The sequence below is a fragment of the Eleutherodactylus coqui genome, chromosome 8 (assembly GCF_035609145.1).
Source record: "Eleutherodactylus coqui strain aEleCoq1 chromosome 8, aEleCoq1.hap1, whole genome shotgun sequence".
Taxonomy (NCBI): Eukaryota; Metazoa; Chordata; class Amphibia; order Anura; family Eleutherodactylidae; genus Eleutherodactylus; species Eleutherodactylus coqui.
The window spans coordinates 135034757-135056623 of NC_089844.1; the positions used below are offsets into that span (position 1 = coordinate 135034757).

The 21867-nt window shown below is 46.8% G+C and overlaps 1 protein-coding gene across 2 annotated transcripts; it reads right to left on the reverse strand.

The window, feature by feature from the left end:
- Positions 1-8880: 8880 nt before the first annotated feature.
- On the reverse strand, positions 8881-21859 carry UBFD1 (ubiquitin family domain containing 1). 2 transcript variants are annotated; one of them, XM_066576459.1, is made up of 7 exons: positions 21776-21859; positions 17036-17290; positions 14531-14739; positions 14297-14362; positions 12216-12321; positions 11271-11353; positions 8881-10005 (listed from the first exon to the last, which is right to left on the reverse strand). In XM_066576459.1, exons 2-7 carry the CDS (start codon positions 17271-17273, stop codon positions 9895-9897), a joined length of 813 nt encoding a protein of 270 aa, XP_066432556.1. In that variant the 5' UTR covers positions 17274-17290; positions 21776-21859; the 3' UTR covers positions 8881-9894. The 2 variants fall into 2 exon arrangements, with proteins under 2 accessions (XP_066432556.1, XP_066432555.1); XM_066576458.1 differs by having other exon boundaries at positions 21713-21845.
- Positions 21860-21867: the final 8 nt, after the last annotated feature.

The window sequence follows — 21867 nt, forward strand, 5'->3', positions numbered from 1 at the left end:
TGTTCAGTGTAAACGCGGCCAATGATATAGCCTATGTTCACATCTGCGTTCGGAAATTCAGTTTTCCTGTTCCATTACCAGAGCCGGCAAGGGGGATTCCCTCAGCTGAAATGGTGCCAAACGGATCCAATTGACCATAAAGGGGTCTGTTCAGTTTCTGTTCAGCCGTCTGGCATTCAATTAGATTAAAAAAAGTGCTTCCTGCAGGAGTTTTTGTCCAGCCGCGGTCCGGGTCGGCCACAGAACATTTGAACAGAGGTTCCTAATGATATGTGAACATAGCCTTAAACAGACGCCAAAGTGGGGCTTGCTTCACTGATGCAAGTGAATGGTTCACTGCCTTTTCATCCCCTGCTTCCGTTACAGTGATGTTTTTGTCAGCTGTGAAGGAACCGCCTGACCTAATCACACAGCGAAGTAAATAATGCCGTGCGAATGCTCCATAAGGGCGGTTTTTACACGGCCAAGAAAAGCGCACGAGATTTGTGCGTTGCGTAACAAACAAATATGAACCCCATTCATTTCAATGGGTTTTGCACATGAGCGATGTTTTCCTGCATAGCACCGCGCTGTATAAGGCTGGATTCACACAAACGTATATTGGCTGTGTTTTCATGCCGGGCGATATACGGCGTCTCTCTCTGCAGGGGGTGGAGGCTGGAAGAGCCGGGAGCAGTGCTCTGAGCTCCCGCCCCGCTGCACTATTTGCAATGAGGAGAGGCGGGTCGGGGGCTGGGCTAAGCTGCGGGAATTAGCCCCACCCTCATCCCGCCTCTCCTCATTGAAAATAGTGCAGGGGGGTGGAGAGGGGGCGGGAGCTCAGTGCACTGCTCCCGGCTCTTCCAGCCTCCACCCCCTGCAGAGAGAGACGCCGTATATCGGCCAGCAGCCGATATACGGTCGTCTGAATGCGCCCTAAACATGTAGGATTCGAGCTGCTCAACAGTCCTGGGACGAATTTTTCAGTTAATAATGCGCCAAATGTGTTCTATTGGTGAAAGGTCTGGACTGCAGACAGCCCAGTTCAGCACCCGGACTCTTCTTCTGTGAAGCCATGCTGTTGTGATGGATGCAGAATGTGCTTTAGCATTGTCTTGCTAGAATATGCAAGGTCTTCCCTGGAAGTGTTATTGTCTGGATGGAGCATATGTTGTTCTAAACCCTCTATATACTGCTCAGCACTGATAGTGCCTTTCAAGATGTGTGAACTGCCCATGGCATAGGCACTAACGCAACCCCATATCATCAGAGATGCAGGATTTTGACCTGTGCGCTGATAAGCTGGATGGTCCCTCTCCTCCTGAGTTCGCAGAACACGATGTCAATAGTTTCCAAAAACAATTTCAAATTTTGATTCATCTGACCACAGGATAGTTTACCATTTTGCTTGGCGTTTCTGATTGTGTTGATATATAGATATTTCTTTAACTTGCATTTGTGGATTGCACGTCGAATTGTGTTCACAGACATTGATTTCTGGAAGTATTCCTGAGCCCATGCAGTGATTTACATTACAGAATCATGCCTGTTTTTAATGCAGTGACCTGAAGGCCGCAGATCTCAAGCATCCAATATTGACTGTTGGCCTTGTCCCTTGTACATATGAATTTCTCCAGCTTCTCTGACTCTTTAGATGATATTATGTACTGTATTTTTCTGAAATTGTTCTACAATTTTTAGATGCAGTTTTTCACAGATTGGTGAGCCTCTGACCATCTTTGATTCTAGGAGACTCTGCCTCTCTAACATGCTCTTTTTATACAGTCATGTGACTTGTGTCATGTGTCAACTGTTCCTCCAGCTGCTTTTCATTAGTACTACTTACTTTTCCAGCTCTTTGTTGCCCCTGGCCCAACATTTTTGAGACGTGTCGCTGCCATCAATTTTTAATTGATTTTATTTTTTAAGTGAGATGGAAAAAACTCTCTCGGTCCCCTTCTGATATGTGTTCTATTGTGGATAATATATGGCGATCTGAGAATTCCAAATCGTTGCATTTTCTTTTCTTTACAGTAATTCACATTTTACACAGCGCCCTAGCTTTCTTGGAATTGAAGTTGTAGAGCTTTGCATGCGACGTTTTATCAATGCGCTTTGATATTGGATGTTAGTGCAGCATGCCATAAAGCATCGATCGTGGTGGTCCAACTACATGCGTTCTCTCTATAAGGCTGGATTCAGACGACCGTATATCGGCTCGGTTTTCACGCCAACCCGATATACAGTGTCCTCATCTGCGGGGAGGGGGGGGGGGAGGATGGAAGAGCCAGGAGCAGGAACTGAGCTCCCGTCCCCTCTCCACCCCCCTGCACTATTTGCAATGAGGAGAAGAGGCAGAGAGGGGGCGGGAGCTCAGAGCACTGCTCCTGGCTCTTTCAGGCCCCCCCCCCCCCCCCCGCAGAGAGAGACGGCGTATATCGGCTGGGCGTTAAAACCCAGCCGATATACGGTCGTCTGAATCCAGCCTAAAAATGACAGGGGTTACAGTGAGCACCAGGAGTCGTTCAGTTCACTGTTGAGGATATGTTGCATTATAAACAGCTGCACTAATGGCAGTAATCTGTCTCATCATTATTTGGGGTGGGGGGGTCAAATACTTATTTACGGTCACTGAGTCATAACCATTTGCACCACAGTGAAGACTAATGACTAAAAATAATTACACATTTGAGAACATTAACTGCAGACAACTGACACAGTAATCAATCAACATCTGGCCTGCACCGCATGAAGGGCGACGCCATTGGTTTTCTTCTGCCCTGTTGACCTTGTGCCCCTGGATTTCCTATGGTTGGCATAGCAGGAGAATTCTCCTAGGCAGGGAAGCTACTCCGCTAATGTTTGTGCTAGTCTGACAACCCAATTTATCTTCCAAGCTCAGCTGGCAGATGACAATATGCTCAGTGATCTTCTCCATACATCACATCTACTACCCATCCCTGTGCCAGCTGGAGGAAGGCAGCATAAGACGCTAAATATAATGCCCAATTATTATGCTGACCACAACTCTGGGTATAGTTGGGCACTGTTATACATGCCGGGAGTCTATGCAGCAAGCTGGTGCCAGGCTCCACACACGCAGATTGTACATAGACTTTAGTGACTGGTTGTTAAATAAAGGTGGCACACACCACAAACGTTTGCCAAATCAATGTGTGGGCAAAGTTGTTGCATTGCAGAAGGCTGGGAAGAAACCCAAGGGGTTAAGGTTCTTTTACACAGATTTCATAATCAGGATGTCCGTATACAATATGCGCAGACATCGGTGTCAGGTTTTTGCAATGCGGATTTCCCATGTGGACATGGCCTTAGGGTACATGCGCACTTTGGGGATTTTGATGTAGTTCCACGTTAAAATCCGTAGCATTTGATACAGATTTTTGACGCGGATCCGCAGTGGATATCACCCTTCTATTGAAGAGATGAATTCTGCTTCGGATCTGCACCAAAATCCACCTAGAGAGCACCTAGAAGGTGAGTGAGGAGCCTTATAAGGCCATTCATGCTCCTCTGGGTAGTATGCCAATAAAGGAGATGAAACAGTACCTTTCAGCGCCACCTATTGGAATGCAGCATTTCTGCAGGTCAATGTTAGACTCTTTATACAAGCCTTGTAATAAGGCTTGTATAACGAGTCTAACATTGACTTGCAGGAATGCTGCCTTCCAATAGACAGCTTCACAAGTAACAGTGACACACAAGTAGTTGACGGCGGCACGTGTCAGCAGGGAGGGTTCTGCGTGCCGCGTCTGGCATATGTGCCATAGGTTCGCCACCACTACCATAGAGGCATAGATGCCAACATGCAGGTTTTTTCACACTGAGAGGGATGGGAGGGTGTTGTTACTGTGATTGGCTGCCAAGGAGACCTGTAAAAAGGACGGGGAGGAGCCACTGGGTGACCATGGGAAAGAGAATAAGCGCCATGAGAGTTAATATGGCTGCCTCCTGTCACAGGACGTGAGGGCGCACATGCATTGCGGAGCAGTCAGGTTTGCCTATTTGGCTGGAGGTGAGATTCACCATAAGTGATCTAACAGGATTAGAAGCGTGTTTTACAATGAAGTAATGAAGCTCAGGACGCCACACATTTGTCACTGGACTATGCAGTCCATGACACCCTTAGACTGGACACAGACAGGTGCATTACAACCATTTCTGTGTATCTAATACGCTCATCTGTCATTGGCCTTAAAGGGATTGTTCCGAATTAGAAAAACATGGCTGCTTTCTTTCAATAAGAGCACCTGTCTACAGGTTGTGTGTGGTATTGCAGCCCAGCACATTCCCTTCAATGGACTTGAACTGCAATACTAGACATAATCCATGGCACCGATTATAAAAGAAAAATAATGAAAGTAGGCTGAGTTAAAGGGATATTCTGGGCTATTTCAGTTGATGACCTTTCCTCAGGATAGGTTATCAATAGTTGATCGGCTCAGTATCTGATGAGCTGTTTGAGTGCCTGCTGTCAGCCCCAACACACTGCATACAGAACAGAAGCAGATAGCTCCAACCACTCTATAGTGAGCGACGCTGGTAATTGCAGGTCCAGCTCCCATTAGCATCAATGACCGCTGCTGGCCACTACATAGCTTTCTGCTTCTGCTCCTTACACTGCTGACAACATCTAAACACAATCACCTGAACAGTTTATTGTCTAGGGTCCAGCCAATCATTTATTGATGACCTATCCTTTGGAAAAGCAATCAATAGAAATAGCCCGGGATACCCCTTTAACACATCACCTTTTAGTATTATTCATCACATGTAAATGATCATAATGATCGCGTTTAAACTGGTTCATCCTGCAAGATCCCACTCTACAGATCCTGGAACCAAAGAGTTCTACATTATGCCTGAAATTAAGCTGAAAAGGATATTTTGGAGAACTTTATCATCTATTCTCAGCCAATTAGCAACACTCACAATGCTGACTGGCTGAAAGCAGATGACAGTTCTTTTCTCACTATACTCCTCCCAAATATCCTTTTCAGTGGCATGCCAGGCAGTCAAGATACAGTGAGAACTTTAAAGAGTATACAGACTTAAAGTGAATAACCAGTGTGACTGTCTGCTTCCTATTAATGACAATATATGGGAAAGAAAGGAAAGGGCGAGGCTTAGTGTTGAAATGAATGAGAACTTTGCCTGCAATACCAGGCCTCACCACTACAATGGGAACAGAGCTGTTTGCTTCAGGCAGACATCCACTGAGTGCATCAGCCCAGCAAACAGCTGATCTGCAGGAGTCCCCACCAGCGGACTCTTGCTGCTCTACTATAGATGGCCTCTCCTAACAAAAGGTCTTCAATAGTTAATAGTTCAGTAACCCCTTTAGGCCTCTTTCACTTAGGTACTAATAGTATTGCATGCCTAAAAATAACCTGGGTTTAAAGATACTAAATTTGAATTGCCATAAGCAAAATTAACCCTTTGGTATTAATTCTAAATAAAATCTAAACCTTTAGGCCTCATGTCCACGGGGAAAATCAGGCCCTCCGCGGATTCTTCATGCAGAATCCCGCAGCGAGTCTCTCCTTTCCTGCGGACATAAGGCCTAAAAAGAAGAATTACTTACCTGTCCGGACGCTGCGGATCTGCCCTCCGTTGCGGCCGGATCTTCATTCTTCAGCCCGGCGGATGTACTCGTCACGCCAACAGCGCGCCGCACGCATGCGCCGTGCACTCCTTTTTTTTGTTTGAACTCCTGCTCTCCCGCGCCGGAGAGCAGGAATTCAGCTGCGGGTGTGTCGCGGTTCCGGACGGCTTCCATAGGCTTCAATAGAAGCCTGCGGGAGCCGTCCCCGTGGGAGACCCGCACTAAGACCCAGTCTGCAAAGGTCAGTCCATAAACATGGCAGTATGGACTGACCTTTGCAGACCAGGTTTTTAAATACAGGTGTTTATCCGTCTGCGTTATAATAAAGGTTTAGATTTTACTTAAATACCAAAGGGTTAATTTTACTTAAAGCAATTCAAATGGGAGTATCTTTCATACAGATGACCGCGATATCGTATCGGGTGTTCTGCGCAATATCGCTGCGTTTCCTCACGGCAAAATGATTTTGCATCGCCACAAAGTCCGGCTCAGCCGCACCTCTCCTCAGGTCCCCGACCCTCTTGCTTGAAGTTTTTCCTTATCGCTTCCTGGTCAGAAGTTTGAAAATACCCGCCTCCAGAAAGCGCTGGTTGTGATTTGTTCATCGAGCACCGCAGCTCAGCCAATCACAGCCAGAGCTTCCTGGAGTCGAGGATTTTGACCCATCAAACCAGGAAGCGCTGAGGGACAACTTCAAGAAAGTGCCAGAGCTTCAGGGGGGACGTGTGGGGAGCTGACAGCGCCTCTTAGGTGTTTTTTATGTAGCTAGGGCTTATTTGGGGCCTTTTACAATAGGATTTCTTACTGTAAAAGTTACATTGTGCCGCATGAAAACGTGTGCGATGCAATGCAGAGGAAGGCTCCATAGGGAAACACGGGCTACAAAACCTCACAAATCGCGGTAATATTTAGCAACTCGCAATTGTTTTCTTCTCGCAATGTAGCAGCGTACAAAACATCACTGATGTGAAGGAACCCATTGGAAAGCAGGGGCTTCACATACATGGGATTTGTAGTGCTGTCGCATCGAGATTGTATCGCTCGTGTAAAGCTGGCCTTAAGTCAGAGCCAAACAAACAAAAATACTAGAACTGCCAGATCCGACACATGCCAGACCCGAACGGGACCAGGTGGACCCCCATTGCTTATAATGCAGTCCATCCGACATTTTCCTGGAGATCCGCTGCGGGATATCGCAACGCCCATGGACAGGCAGCCTTAGTCCTCCTGTGTGTTTAGAAAGCCCCCCCCTTCCCGTATACCCTCTATATAGGGGGCTTATAATGACTGTACATCCACACATACTGGAAATGCTATAGATTTGCACACGAAAAATCCAAAGTGGATTACAGCACCGGTTTCATCCACATAAAGGTGCCTTCACACTTGGGAGAAAGTCGCACGTTTTTTAAATGATGCGAGAGTGAAAATACAGAATTATGAAACTCATGCTTTTCAATGGTTTCCTTCACATCTGCGATGTTGCGAAATTTGTAAATCGCAGCAGGTCCCGTCTTTCTGCTTTATTTTTTAAGAATCACCCATGTTTCCCTATGAAGGCTTTGCTTTATCGCATTGCTATTCGCTTTTAACATTAGAAACACCTATTGTGTATCGCGAGAAAACCGTGCAAGAAAATCACAAGCGGCGGCATCGCTGACGCTCAGACATCTCATGAGAAAAAAAATCACTATTGCCAGCGTGAACGAACCCTTAAGTAGATTTTTTTCCGTCAGAAAACGGACTTGAGATACGGGTTTTTAAATCGGCAGAATCTGCGGCGGTGAAATCTGCATGTTGCACTTGCCGTCTTTGCTGCAGATTTTTTGCAAACGTTCCCTACACCAGAAGGGTCTCCTATAATGGCAGATGATATGGGCACTTCAGGCAGTCACCCAGGGCCATAGCAAATAACAGCATTGTGCAATGATGCACAGGACCTGCATAAGGACCTTGATAAGTAAGGTCACATGACTCTGCAGGTCCTAAAGCAGAGAGGAAGTGTCTGGGGCCTGTTACACTTTAAAGGCTCTGCATTTAGAGGGTTTGATCTGGATATTATATATTTCTGTATTGCGTCCAGGGTCTGACTTAATTTAAAGGGTCCGTCAGCTTCTGCGCTCATGTCTACATGAATAGCACATGACCACTGGGCAAACGTTCTAGACTGAAGTGGTGGGGTCTGGAGCAGCTGCAGGGGACATGGCAGTTTTTCACTAAGTACCCTTTCTAGTCCTCAGCCACTTTCTTCTGAAACCTCCTTTAAATGCTGGCAGGGGAGTTTTCTAGCGCATGGCAAGGCGACGGTGGGCCCAAATAATGAGAGCAGCCTAGGGCCCGTGGGCTACCTAATCCACCACTGATCTTATACACTATCCTACCAGAAGTATATGGACAGCCCCTTATCAGTAAAATGGATCATGTCTTATTGGCGTGTCACACGTCCTAAACCATTCTACATAAGATACAGACCCCCTTGGAGGTGTCAACCATAGTTCGTGACGGGAACTGCACGCCATTAAATATACGGGTTATACCGCTGCACACAAGCCGTCCATAACAAAGTCCAACGTATCAACCTGTCTACAATGGAGCAAGGAGTGTCGTCATCAGACAATTGAGCAACGTTTTATGGGGTGACAAATCACGCTACTCCATTTTCACAGCACATGGATGTAGCTTGAGGTGGAGGAGCCTAGGGAATGGCTTTGGTCCAAGTGTGTTCTTCCAACTACAGTAGAGGTTTCACGTGGCATGGTCTTGGTCCGTTGGTTGTAGTGCCAAGACCGATGAACACGGAGGTGTACCCTGAGCTTCTAGACAATAATGTGCTGCTGACAATGTGGTAATACTCTGGGAATGGTCGGCCATACTTCCAAGACAACGCGCCTTGTCACACATTCAACGCAGTTTTACATTGGTCTGAGGCTATGGATGTTTGACAATTGGACCAGCTGCACAGAGTCTCAACCTGAACATCTCTGCAGCGAACTGAAATGTTGAGTCAGGAAATATGAACAGCGACCATCTTCTTTGAGAGAACTCACCAGACGTTTACAGGATGAATGGAGGGAAATACCAGCTGAAGTGTATACCCAATGTCATTAGGGCCAAAGGAGCCATATGGAAATAATTACGACTTATGATTTTTGCTCAAGTGTCCAACTACTTTTGGTAGGATAGTGTACTATAGAATATCCCCTATAGCCAGTGCACACAGCACTGTACCATCGTGTATGGCTGCATTATATAAACCAGTTACAAATCGGACAAGGACATTTTGTACAGTGCAGCCTCTCCTGCATCCTTTTAATTAATTATTTTATTTCTATAATAGAAATCGTTCACACGGGATTGAATTGGTCCACACGGACATTGCAGCGTCACCAAATGTTCCCAATGGGGCTTGAATTCTGCACATCTTCTACTTAAAAACCGCAAGATTAAATTTGTAGCGGAATTAAGGATGTCTTGTGGAATTCTAACAGAGGAAATGTAATTCCGCAATTAAAAGTCTTGTAGAAAAAAAAAACGCTATAAATTCCGCAAGACATTCCGCAGTTGCAAACGCAACAAAATCCGCACCTGTGCTGCGTCCTGCGAACAGTTCCGCCCCGTGTGAAAGGTCCCTTAAGAAACCCAAAAAATTTCAAGAAAAAGAACAAAAAAAACAATTAAGCAAGTTGACATCCCTCCGTTACTGTGGTGGCAGTTACTAAATATAAAGAGAATTTATGGAAACATTTGCCGCGCTTCATGAGGGCTTTCCCAGCAATCAGCTGGGTTTCTTGATGTGTTCTGAAAGGGGTCCCTGCATGCAGTGAAGATGTGGCATCTGCTGGCGACGGTCTTCCAAGTTTTGCAGGTTGTCAGCATCAAATCATCCAATACTCCCAAGGCTACCCAGAAGAAAGACCTATATATTGGGGTTCCCTATAGGTCTGCCTAGCTGTGACAAAGGTTTAAAGGGGATAAAAAGGAGGGGTTTGCTTTACTGACTTGGATATATGGCTGACGCAGCTGCAGGTATGACCCTGCAACGTGCAAGAGTTAAAAATGTAAACTATTTTGGATCGGTCACCTCTGGCTCCTATAAAATAAGCCTTCTTTGTCCTACAGGATGTTTTGCTATGGCAAAAGTTCCACCACTGTAAGTTTCCGTGGAGCAGTGAAGAAAGGGATTCAATTGCAGGGTTGGGGTACTGGTGTTGAGGATGCGGGGTGAGAAAAGGTGTGGCTGTCGGTTGGCTCCTCTTACTGTCTCGTGTCCTGTGCCAGAGGTGAGCGTAACTTCAAAAATACTGCCATTTTCCTAACACAGTGTCCTTGATGGCATCCACATACTGTGCGGGCACCCAGTATACCCAGTAGTAAGATGCTTCAGTAGGACCCAGCTGAAATGCCTGCCAATAAAAAAGAACATATTTCAATAGGAGAAAAGTTAGAAAAAGCGACAAAATTATAGAAAACCTCCAGCGTGACATCACATCTTATTGGGCCATTGCAGCTTTTGTCTAAATATAAAGGCAATGATTGACAGGCCCCCCAAGTGTGCTTACAGCAATAGCTGTCAATCACCGAGTAGGACCGCCCACTGGACTCCTAACTCACAAACTCAGAATAAGTTATTGGACTAAGTTACAAGCAAATCGCATGCGCGGGAAGGAATCGCAGCATGCTCCATTTTTCAGCGGACCCCGCAGGACGGCTTCCAGTGAAGTCAACGGAAGCAGTCCGATCCGCGGTACGGAAGAGACCCTCGCTGGAGCAGGACAGGTCAGAAAATGTATTTTTATGTCCATGTCCGTGGGCACGGCTGGATTCCGCTGCATGCAAGTGGACATTGGGCCTAAGGGTACTTTTACACGGGCGATCTGTTGGCGAAAATACTGCTCAAAACGAGTGATTAAGCGATAGTTGTCCCATCTAAACACAAGACCCAACAAGTGAGAAATTGCTCAGTAGTTGCGGGTCACTTAGTTTCAGCTCATTGAAACTAAACGACTAGTGAACGGGTTCTTGCTCAGTGTAAGCAGGCAACCTTTCATCTATGAACTACTGCATTTACGGCGTGAACAGAGGCAGGCAGCCGAAAGATCTCCGGCCCGCTCCACCTCCATTCACTGAACGACTACAGCCCTGTGTGAAAGCACAGGAGTGATCCCTTTGGGACAACTCTATGGCACTTCTGAGCCTGACAATCATCCCCTATAAGAGTACCATTAAATTGGTCGTTTTCACAGACCAAAATAGGGCACACTCATATGATTAAGCCCATAGGCAGTTTTCACACGGGCATCAAAATCACGTGATTTTCTTGCGATGCAACAATGCTACAAATCGTATGTATGTGAAGCCCATGCTTTCAAACATGCTGCTTCACATTAGTGAGGTTTTATCTGATACTATGTTGCGAGAAAAAAATAAAAAATGGTGGCATGCTCTATACTGCTGCGATTTTCAATGTTTTGTAGCCCATGTTTCCTTACGGAGCCTCCTTGTTCATCACATCTCACGAACTAGCGATTTTCATGAGATACGATTCCCTACTCCTATCAGTCTGCTCTATAACATGATGCCAGCAGATGGGGCTGAATGTTCAACATTCCAGGTTCCCCTTAGGAACTACAATTGTTCATAGTCCCCTAAAAGGACAGAAGCCCCTTACCATCATATGATAGTCGTCATGTTCTTCAATTGGCTCGGAGAGTACATTTTTTATAGAACCCATAGGGATTTTTTCTGTTCTTTCTGCATGAAAAAAAAAAAAAAAGAAATTAAGTCACAATTGTTTGCGCAACGGCCTATCCGAATATACAACCAAACCTTCGCTCCCTCCTCCCTAACATACAGCTGTTCTGTTAGTTCATGTTTCATAAGGGTCCCCACCCCACCCCTCCCCCACATGCCACTGAGGCGAGCGATTGTCTACAACGGTCATGTCTTGTAGACGTGACTTCATTGCTACAGCCAAGTAAATAAAGTCAAGTGACAAGGCCCTTAGCAAAGCACTCGAACGAGCGGTTTTTTTTTTAGCGCATGTATAGGTGCGCTTTATATGAAAAAAATTAAAAAATAATAATCGTGACCATAAGAATTAATACTTTCCTTTGAAAGTGGTCACGTGTCCGATTTTTTACAAGCACGAAAAGAAAAATCGCACCTGTAAGAGATAGGACAACGGTTTTAAGCGCACATTGCATGTTTAGAAAACACGTGACCAAAGCAAAAAAAAAAAAGTGAAACCCCTGGATACTGTCACATCCAGGGGTTTCACCTTGTTGTCAATCGGGCCGGCAGAAATACAAGCCCTACCCTGCAAATCATTCCTAGCTGCAGAAAAGAAAAAAAATTATTATACATCACCTTAGAAGCGCTGTCATCTCCGACATCTTCCAGGTCCCCGCACTGCTCTTCTTCTGGCCGGGGATTGAAATATTCAGAGCTGCCTCTGATTGGCTAAGCGCTGTGACGAATCAGAGGCAGCGCTCAGCACAGCCGCAGCAGGGGATACTGTTTGCACTATTTATTACTTTTTCCTATTTTGTTCCCTTGGACAAATATTGACCAATCCCAGAAAACTCCTTTAAGTAATCGGCCCCTCATTGCTTACCTTTTGTACCAATCCATAGCTGGTCTTGCTCCAGTTTAAATGTCAGTCTGACTTTTCCTCCTGATTTATTGTACATACCAGATATAGGAGTAGTGGGAAGTCTCTCCTGTAATAAAGCACATGACTCCATATGAGTAAAGAGCATCAAAACACTGTAATCAATGAGCTGTAATACCAAACACAGCCTCTAGACAAAAAATGGTGCCGTTAGCTCCCCGATCAAGTGAATGCGGCACAACTGCATCTATTTGTATAACCCAGTTGTCTGAACATACCCGATAAAATGCATAATGGCTGCGACAAAAGCTTCATGGTGTCACATTTTGTGTGATGCAATGTATTAACCCCTGAAAAGCTGAAGCCATAAACCACTATGACACTTTAACTCATTATTGGTCACACCAAACAAACCGTGACATCAGGCTCTTAGGGCACGGCCATGCCTGGTGGAATTTCACCTCCGCAGAGCTCATCGCAAATCCACTGCAAAAAGGTGTTCTATGCAGATTTTGCTGCGGTTTCACTCCTACACATTGAGGGTACATTCACATATAGCCTAATTGGCTGTGGAAAACCTGCAGCAGGTTATAGTACCAGCAACAGGAATTCCAAGAAATCTCACCAAATGCTGTAGCAAACATCTGCAGCGTAAACTGAGCAAATGTGCGGATTTTAAAGGGAACCGGTCACCAGAAAATGGGTTTTTAAATCGCACAGCATAAAGAAGTGCTGCACAAGCCGTCCACACATGCCATCACCTAGACTTCACGACAAGATGTGGCAGGATGGGCACACGGCGTGTGTGCAAGACTTCACCGCTAGGAGAGCGAAGGTCCTCAAATTGGGGGGCAGTAAGAAAGAGAATAAGGCCGGGCTTCATCTGGGATAGACCAACCTGGAGATCTGATGGCGCAACCTCTGACTCAGGGCAGTACATATGCGTACTGGATGTACAGAATATAATGTAAGATTTCCAATTACTGCTACCGTGTTTCCCCGGAAATAGGTCCTACCCTGATAATAAGGCCTATCAGGTTTCGTGGGAGGCTTAAAATATAAGGCCTCCCCTGAAGATAGGACCTAGCTGAGGTGGCAAAAAATAAATCAATACTCACCTGGTCCGCGGCTTCCCGATGGTCTCCAGCGGCGCTGCGGCAAACAGCTGAGTCCTCCCCTTCTGCCTGCTCAGCTTCTGCTGGTGAGGGGGCTTTGAATACCCTGCCTCCAGCAGAGCGAGCCCTATGATTAGCTAATCTCAGCGCCATCTGCCAATCACAGCCATTCAGTGGATGACATCACTGAATGGTTGCAATTGGCTCACCGAGCGCCGGCTGTGATTAGCCAATCACAGTGCTCGCTTTGCTGGAGGCGGGGATTCAAAGCCCCATTGTCAGAAAGTTGAGCAGGCAGACGGGGAGGACTCTTGCCGCAGTGCCGCCGGAGACCATCGGGACATCGTGGACCAGGTAAGCCGCCCCCCCCCCCCCCCTTCCCCCTGAAAATAAGACACTGTGCCCTTTTTGGGGCAAAAAATAATATAAGACAATGCCTTATTTTCGGGGAAACGCTGTGGGGGTTTTTTTGGGTGCAAGTATGTGTGGACTACTTGTGTAATGCTCTATTACAATAAGCTGGTGGATTGAAATAACATTTTCTGGTGACCGGTTCCCTTTAATTCTTCAGCATGTTAATTTATACCGCAGATTTTCAGCACGGATTTCACCTCTTTAAATGAGGGGTGCAATGTGCAGCAAAATCCGCTCATTGTACGTGGATTTTCACATAGATCTGCAGTCAAAACCTGCAACGTATGGAAGTAGCTTGAAGAGACAAAAATCCGTGATGAAAATCCATAAAGTTTCCAAAACATAAAAAATACTTGTTGCCAATTTAAAAATTAGCAGCATGCCCCTTTTTCTGCAATGAAAACCCCACCCATATGTACTGCAGTTTGCTTTAGATTGGGGCTGCAGAATTTGACATCTGAATTGAGCCTTATAGGCTCAGACTACAATATGGCTGTCTACTGTGCTCAGGTGACAGGTAGCACAGGCCACCAAAATAAAATAGATGCCCCTTACCTGAACACCTTTCAGCGATGGCATTACATCCTCCGGTTTACCCTTGTCCAGTACCTTTCTGTGTTGCTTAAATATATATATGAAAAAAATAAGAAGTGTCAGAAAAGGAAATATACGTCACAAAAAAGAAAATCAGCAGCAGTACAGCTACTTCCTTATTGGCTCTTCTAGTATATAGTGATCTGCTGGCAGGATCACATCCGCAAGGCCAACATGTCCATATTGTAGCCTTACCTTCTGTCTGCACAGTGGCTCCTTCTTGTTTTCTTCTTCCTTCACCTCTTGCTGGATGGTCTCTTTGGGGGTAGTAACAGCCAGTACGTCATTGATGGTGGATCCTACCACCATAACTTTTGCTCCATTGGTGACTTTGATTTCCCGTAGCGTTTTGTCCTCGGGAAGCAGCCCCTTAAACATGACTTTCTGCATAGCTGGTGGAAGACCTGAGAGAACAAAGAAAACATGCATGAGTTTTCACTTGACTATGGCAGTATAATGGTGCCTTCACTTGATCTGAGTTCTATATCAAGGGCAGTGCAAAAAGATCGGCACTCATTGGACCCCTTAAGGACCAAGCACTGTAAATGTACGGCGCTTGGTCCTGGGCTTTATTCCCGCCTGATTGCAGAAATATGGGGCAAGATTAAAGCCTCTGTGCCTGAAATCAAGCAGGAGTAGGTCGGGTTCTTGGTTGTTAGTGACAGCTGAGAACCCGGAGGAAAAGGAAGAATCGGTTTCCCTAAAAAGTGTCTGGTCCTTAAAGGGTTAAAAGGTGGCTTGATGGGATTTTTTCACATTTCGAAATGTATGTGTAGTCCCAGTCTAATGCTTCATTAACACGGGGCGACTGTTGGTTAAACAACTACACGGGTGCCGACGTGACCACCAAATTGTTAGCTCCTGTGCAGAGCGTTTAGGCAGACAGATCACCGCTGACTTCTCGCTCAGCGCTGCACATTCTATGCGGGGAGGGTTTACTCGCAGCGTGAAGTCAGCGATCCAGCAACGATTTCTATGCTGACTGAAAGTGAGGTTAACGAATAGTAAGTGAGGTTTTGCATTTAGAAGTAATGGTTATTACACATTTTTGTTCATTTTGCGAGATATTCGTCCCGTGTAAATGGCCCTTTAGGGCGTGTTCACACATCGCTAAATTGCCAATTGAATTCAAATTGAAGGAGTGAAATCTGCTACAGAGCTGCACCAAAATCAGCAGCAAATCAGCGATGTGTGAACACACCCTTAAAGACACTGGTTAAGGGCCCTTTTACATGGAAGGAACTGTCGGGCAAACGATGCCCGGCAGCATGTCCCAGTGATGATCACTCGTGTGCTGGCATCGCTCAAAGCGCGGCCAACATTGAGGCCGGAGAATCGCTCTTCCCCCGTCTGCCTCCATTAACTGTAAGCAGGCATTCGTTCAGAACTGCAGTCATTTACACTGAACGGCTAGTTGTTCAATTTTCTGCATGCAAAGACTAACAACTCTTGTCCAGTCTTTCAGTCTCTGCATGCAGGGTTTTGAACCACTCTTAATGAGAATCGCCCCATGTAAAAGGGCCTTAACACTGGTATGCTACATCCTCTCACTGTGTGACAAAGGGATTCAAAGAATGCCAAAGAGAGAATCCTTGTGTAATGCGCTGCTCCCTCAAACCACAAATCAGGCATAAGGCCCCCTGCACACGAGCAGAAATTTTGCGGTGGGATTTCCTGCGGAATTTCCGCCGCTGGAAGCCTTCATAGGATTGTGTTAACAAACGCAATCCTATGCAGACAGCCGCGATTTGGCCGCGCGAAATATCGCGCGGCAAACAAATCGCGGCATGCCCTGCGCAGAAATGTCACTCACCCGCCGCCGGCTCAGGTCTGCGCAAGCCAGCACATCAAACAGCCGGAGCCGGCGGGTGCGGGCGAGTACGCGCTGCTCCCTGCAGGCGCTCGGGTCGGGTCCCGCGGCGAGAATTCTCACCGCCAGATGCGACCTGGCCGTCTGCAGGCGGCCTAACAATGCGTTAAGGTTTTGCCAGGAATATTCCTTTAAGGGGGTTGTCCTATGAAGAGTACTTATGCCCCATCCACAAGATATGAGATCGGATTATTGTGGGTCTAAGTGCTGGGACTCTCACCAATCACAAGAATGCTTATAGTAGGCATCTCCAGCATTGCCATTGAAATTAATGGAGTAGTAGTGCACATGTGTGACCATTACTCCATTCGGGGACAAGAGACCCCATTTCTCGTGATCGGTGGGGTTCTGTCATAGGACTTGAACTGGTTAGATACTTATCCCCTTCCCTGTGGATAAGGGACACGTACTTTCCATGGGGCAAGCCAGTTAAAAAAGATCAAATTATGACAAGCAGGGACAAAACCGCCAAACAGCCAGTGTGCTCTGATGAGCGCTTCAGCCTGTTCCGTTTTAGTGATCGCTGTGCATCGCAGCACCCAGACTCCTAGCAATTACTAATCAATACTTCTGACACATCACTATGAAATGCCGGAAGTTTTAATAGCTTAGTTACCCTTTAAGTGCTGGTGCGACTATAAGTAAACGTGGTGTATCCAGATCCACAAAAAATGGCAATCAGAAAGTGCCAACAGCATCTTGTATGGCAGAGTAGCAACCTTAGGGCAACTGAATACTTAATACTTCATTAGGAAATCCCTATAATTACCATTGAACCAGGTTTTTCTCATATCATAGTGACAGATACCTACCGCACACTGAGGACTTACCTGTGAGTGTATGAATCTTCTGTTTAAGGCTTGCTCCGGTACTATCCAGCGGAAGCTTTACATCATACTTGTTCTTATTCCAAATTATCTTAAACTCTACAAGCTCTTTTTCTGACTCGGAGTCCCCTCCATTACTGACGGCGCCATCCTCTTCCGGTGGTGACGAACTGCTGTCCTGAGGAACGGCGTCTCCACTTTCTTCACAGCTCAGCTGCGTCTTCTGTCCATCTGCCTCCATCCCCAGCTCTTCCACTTCTATAGGGGAAACAAAGACATGAAGCTTAGTTCAGCCACGCACAAAACAGATCATTCCACACGAGTTGGATAACCGCGTCAGCAGAATTAAAGAGACCGGTCTCTTAATTGTCCCCGTTACTGAGCGGACGCGAGAGGCAGACATGTTCACAGCCGGCTACTAATCTTTCCATTTCAGATAGCCGACACGTATACTGAGAAAAGCTACTGACATGGGGGGCATTATGTGGCTGCTAGGCAATTATTAACTATGTATTAAGGACCTAGTGATAATCCAATTATCGAATACCTGGTTAAAGGTGTCAGCCCCCCTACCCCAAGGTACAGCTTCACTTCAACCATAATTCTATCATATTGTAAGGCTGTCCATAGTATTTTTCATAGTAGTCGGTGGAACACTTCTGCTGACACTCGTTTCGGCTGGGTGGCATAGGTGTGCAAGTGTTAAGAATTGGGCAGTTCACATCAACCCCATCTGTCACCAGGGGAGATTAGGGAGGCCTCCATACTGATTAGATAATCAGCCAGTCCAGATCTGATGTATAGCGGGCTTAAGGCTGGGGTCACGCAGGACAGAAATGCTGCGGCAGGTCTGCATGGAATGTCTGCAGCGGAAAATTTTGCAGCAAATTCCACAGCATTTCTGCAGCCAAAACTGAGTCAAACTCGGCCCCACGTGGATTTAGACCAGAAATCAGCCACGTACTCGCAAAGTGCAATATATCATGCCCAGTCACATGGCAGACTCTAGTGAGCCCCAAGCTGCTGGTCAGGGGATGCCACTTCCAGATCACCTGATCAGCGGCTCGGCGCTCACTAGAGTGACGCGGCAAAGTGTATTGCGAGGTGAGAGGGAGTGCTGCAGCCGATTCCTAGTCAAAAATTGGTACTAATGGTAGCTGAAATGCTGCGGAATTCGCTGTGAAAGTTCTGCAGTACCGCAGCTTTCTGCTTCGTGTAAACGTACCCTTAATAATAAAATCGGTGAAAACAGAACATTCGGGTACTAGTCGTCCAGTGTACACACGGCCACTGACGGGGTGCTGAGCGACAAACTGCTCACTCACTGAAGTCGTTGGTTTATACGGGAGCGCACTTAAAAACCAAAACGACTATCGGTCCGTGTAAACAGGCAGTTCATCTATGAACGACTGCCTATTTGCAGTGAATGAAGGCGGCGATCAGAGCGATCTCCATCCCGATCCAAACGCTCATCACTCCAGTGTGAGAGCACAAGAGCGATAGACCGTCGCCAGGCGCTTGTACACCCAGCAGTCACTCAGATAAAAGTACCTTTAGTGATTTTGACCCTAAAATCTATTGCATCCACATCTGCTATGCAATCAATTGTTCCCAGTTGTCAGCCTGACTGTATTGTTCTTTCATGGGATGAATAGACCGCTAGAAGTCCTCCCACCCTGTGATCATTGCTTTCTCTCATATCTCCAGTGCAGAGAACATCCCTAACTGTTCACATACATCCGAGCGAATAGCGGCAGCTCCTCCGAAGCTTCAGGCCCTTTTACACGAGGCAGCGATCAGAATGAACATTCCTTCACCCGATCATTGTCTCATATAAACAGGGCAGTGATCAGGGTTGTCGGCAGCGTATATTCCCGTGTAAAAGGCGAATGTGCTACCGACACATAGGCAGCTACGCTGATGGCGGCCAACACTCGGACTTGTCAGTTCAACCATGATGAGCCCAGGTGCGGGACGCAATGAACATGGCTCCCCCTGCACTTTGCAATGGAGAGACACTGTGTGCAATAACTGCCTAGTGCCTCCGACACACTCGGCGTGTGACCAAATTGCGTTCAAAACACACGTGCGCAACTCACACGGGAAATGTGCTGTCGGATGCACGTACCGTATTTAAAACTTGCTCTGAGTCAATAATTATGATGATAGGGGTAGTAGTCGTCAATAGAATAGGTGCGGCCACAAAAAAACGGATGCATGTCGCTGGTAAAGTTATATCCTTACCCAAACACATCCACAACTGCATAGATTATACAGCGGCGTCATGACAGTGCCACTCCACTCCCCTGGCATGGGCATAACCCAGGGAGACCTGATGGTTAATGCAGATGCCCCTTTAAATCGTTGAGATCTCCAAAAGTAGGACAACCATTGCGATGCTGGACTCTTTACCACATTCCCATACGACGATGTTTTGAGTGTCGAAAACCTATTTCAAGCAAATGCGTCTCAGATCTGCACATTGCTATTCAAAGTTCACGCTGATGGCATCCGTCAGCTGGCAGAACCGATGGCTCAGTCACACGGCACATCATAGAGCGACAGCTCCTGAGGGCAGATGACGGGCCGGGGTCATATGACATCCAACGCAAGTCAGATGATATATGAGAGCGCGATCTTCAGCAGGTGCCACAAGGAGTCATCGGGAGGATGCAGTGAAATCCGTCACCAGGTCCATGCGATGGGACATGAACATATGTTTATGGGCAGGGGATTATACAGCATATATCATAATGTACATACGTGTCACATGGGACGCACGAGAGGTTCAGGGACACAGAGGGAATAGACCAACATGTCTGAACTGCTGCGGTAGTCCATACACCATATTAAAGGGAAGCAGTCATGTCCTTTAAGCCTCAAACTAAGCTATGTCCTATAGAACAGGATAAGAGGAGTCCAGGGGTGTACTTTTCGGAGTTCCCCGGCTTCTAGTTTCCGCACAGTCACTGTGTACACCTGTGCTGAGTCAGTCATTACAACTCTTTTCTGCCCGTGCTCTCCACCATTCTCTACAGGAGTGTAGATAAAGTCATAGCGGCTGACTGGGTGCCAACTTCTGCCTGTGACCACCCAGAAACTCCCCCGGACTCCTCGTTCCCTGTCCCATAAGCGTGTGCCCAGCTTAGAGACCCCTGGTTTCGGAAGAGAATTCGGTCCAGGCACAGGAGGGGTAGATTACCTGTAGTAGTTGTTCTCTGCTGTCTGCCCCTCCAATCCGGAATTTCTGGGCCCCAAGTTCAAGGTGGCCGCAACAATTTTCTAACGACCTAATGCATACTGTTCACTGCACTATGATTGGCCAGTGCTTATCACATGAGCAGTTCTGCCCAATCAGAGAGCAGGTATAGTGCATTGGTAGTCTAACACTAGCAGAGCAGTGTTGGGGATTAGGAAGTCTGAAGATTGTGGTGGCCATCTTGGATCACCAAAAGCAGGACCTGAATCGGTGGATCGGAGGACAATAAAAAAAAACAATACAGCTAATATATCCCCTTCCCTCTCCAGTCTTGGGACAGACGTTTGACCTGAAACTTCACTTTAAAGAGGATTTCACGCAAAGTGTTTTTAGGATAAAATACTGCATTTCTTCCCTCGCCTGCAGCCAGATGTTGAGTTTGGTTTAAAGGTAAAATTATGCATTTTACAACTGTCTAATTTTTCTAATTCCCCCCCCCCTCCAGCACTAGACCCCTCCATTCGATGGCAGCAATAGCCAATAGTTGCAAAACTACAACTCCCAGCATGCCCCGAGATTTGTAAGTTTGCAACGATCACAGGGTGCAGACCACTGGCCGGTCAAACGTTGTCCGTAATTATAGTTTGTGGTCATATAGGGCAGAAACCCCGCAGTGTACATCGGCCGTACCCCTATACGGAACATGCTGGAAGGGGAGATTACACACATGGCATACAGAAGCGAGTTACACATATACAATACGGAGGCAGCTGTATACACACACACACACACACATATATATATACATATATATTGGACATATGGCACGTATAGAATACACACGGCAACGGAAGGCAAGAGTTGTACGAGAGGACGTAACGTGGCGCCCGGCGTAACGCTAATGGGTGGAGCTACTTTTATGGAACCTTTTTTCCAGAAATTGTAAGGTATGTTTTTCATTGCAGGAGTCCGAATGCGCAAAAATTGCCACAAAGTGCAACTTTTTTGCAGCCGATACATTGGCGTCACCACAGTTTGGCGAATGGGACTGACAATCCCGCCGGTAACGTGACCGAGACGTTGTCAGCTGGTAAGGATAATGGCGCTGCATGACATGCACGATGCCCCCTGCTGAGCACCGATGGCTCACAGGACATTCATGCCAGCAGATGGCACACAATGGGTGTCTCTGGGTTCCAGATGGCAGCTGAGATGGGCAGGGGGCACACACAAATGGCAGATGAGTTGGGCATAAAGTTGGGACATGCAGCTGGGCGGATCCTATGAAGGAGGGGGCAGAAAGAAAGGGCAAATAAAGGAATGGAGGGCAGGCAGTTATTGTGAGAGGGGCATGAGAGCAGGGAAGAGCCATGCCAGCTGGCACAACAGTCTAACTAATAGGGCAACAAACAGCCACAAAGCTCAGGACGGTTCAGTAAAGGCTAACACTCAGCTTTGCCCTCGGGGGACCCGGTACCCACCGTCCTGGGACGCCATGATGATTGTGTACAAGTCGCCAGCGCTAGTGCTGCCGGGAAACTCACAATCAGAGGTTTTTGAGCCCAATCGGCAACCGTAGGCCTAGCCAGAAGCGGAAGGATGCTGAGACCATAGAAATGAGTCATAGGATAGAACA

Excerpts from the sequence above, each read along its gene's own strand:
- UBFD1 (XM_066576458.1), bottom strand. Across the intron at positions 12,322-14,296 it reads CATCGCTGAAAGGTGTTCAG|GAGAGACTTCCCACTACTCC; the intron begins GTAAGGGGCATC and ends GCTTTATTACAG. Across the intron at positions 10,006-11,270 it reads ATGACGACTATCATATGATG|GCATTTCAGCTGGGTCCTAC; the intron begins GTAAGGGGCTTC and ends TTTTATTGGCAG.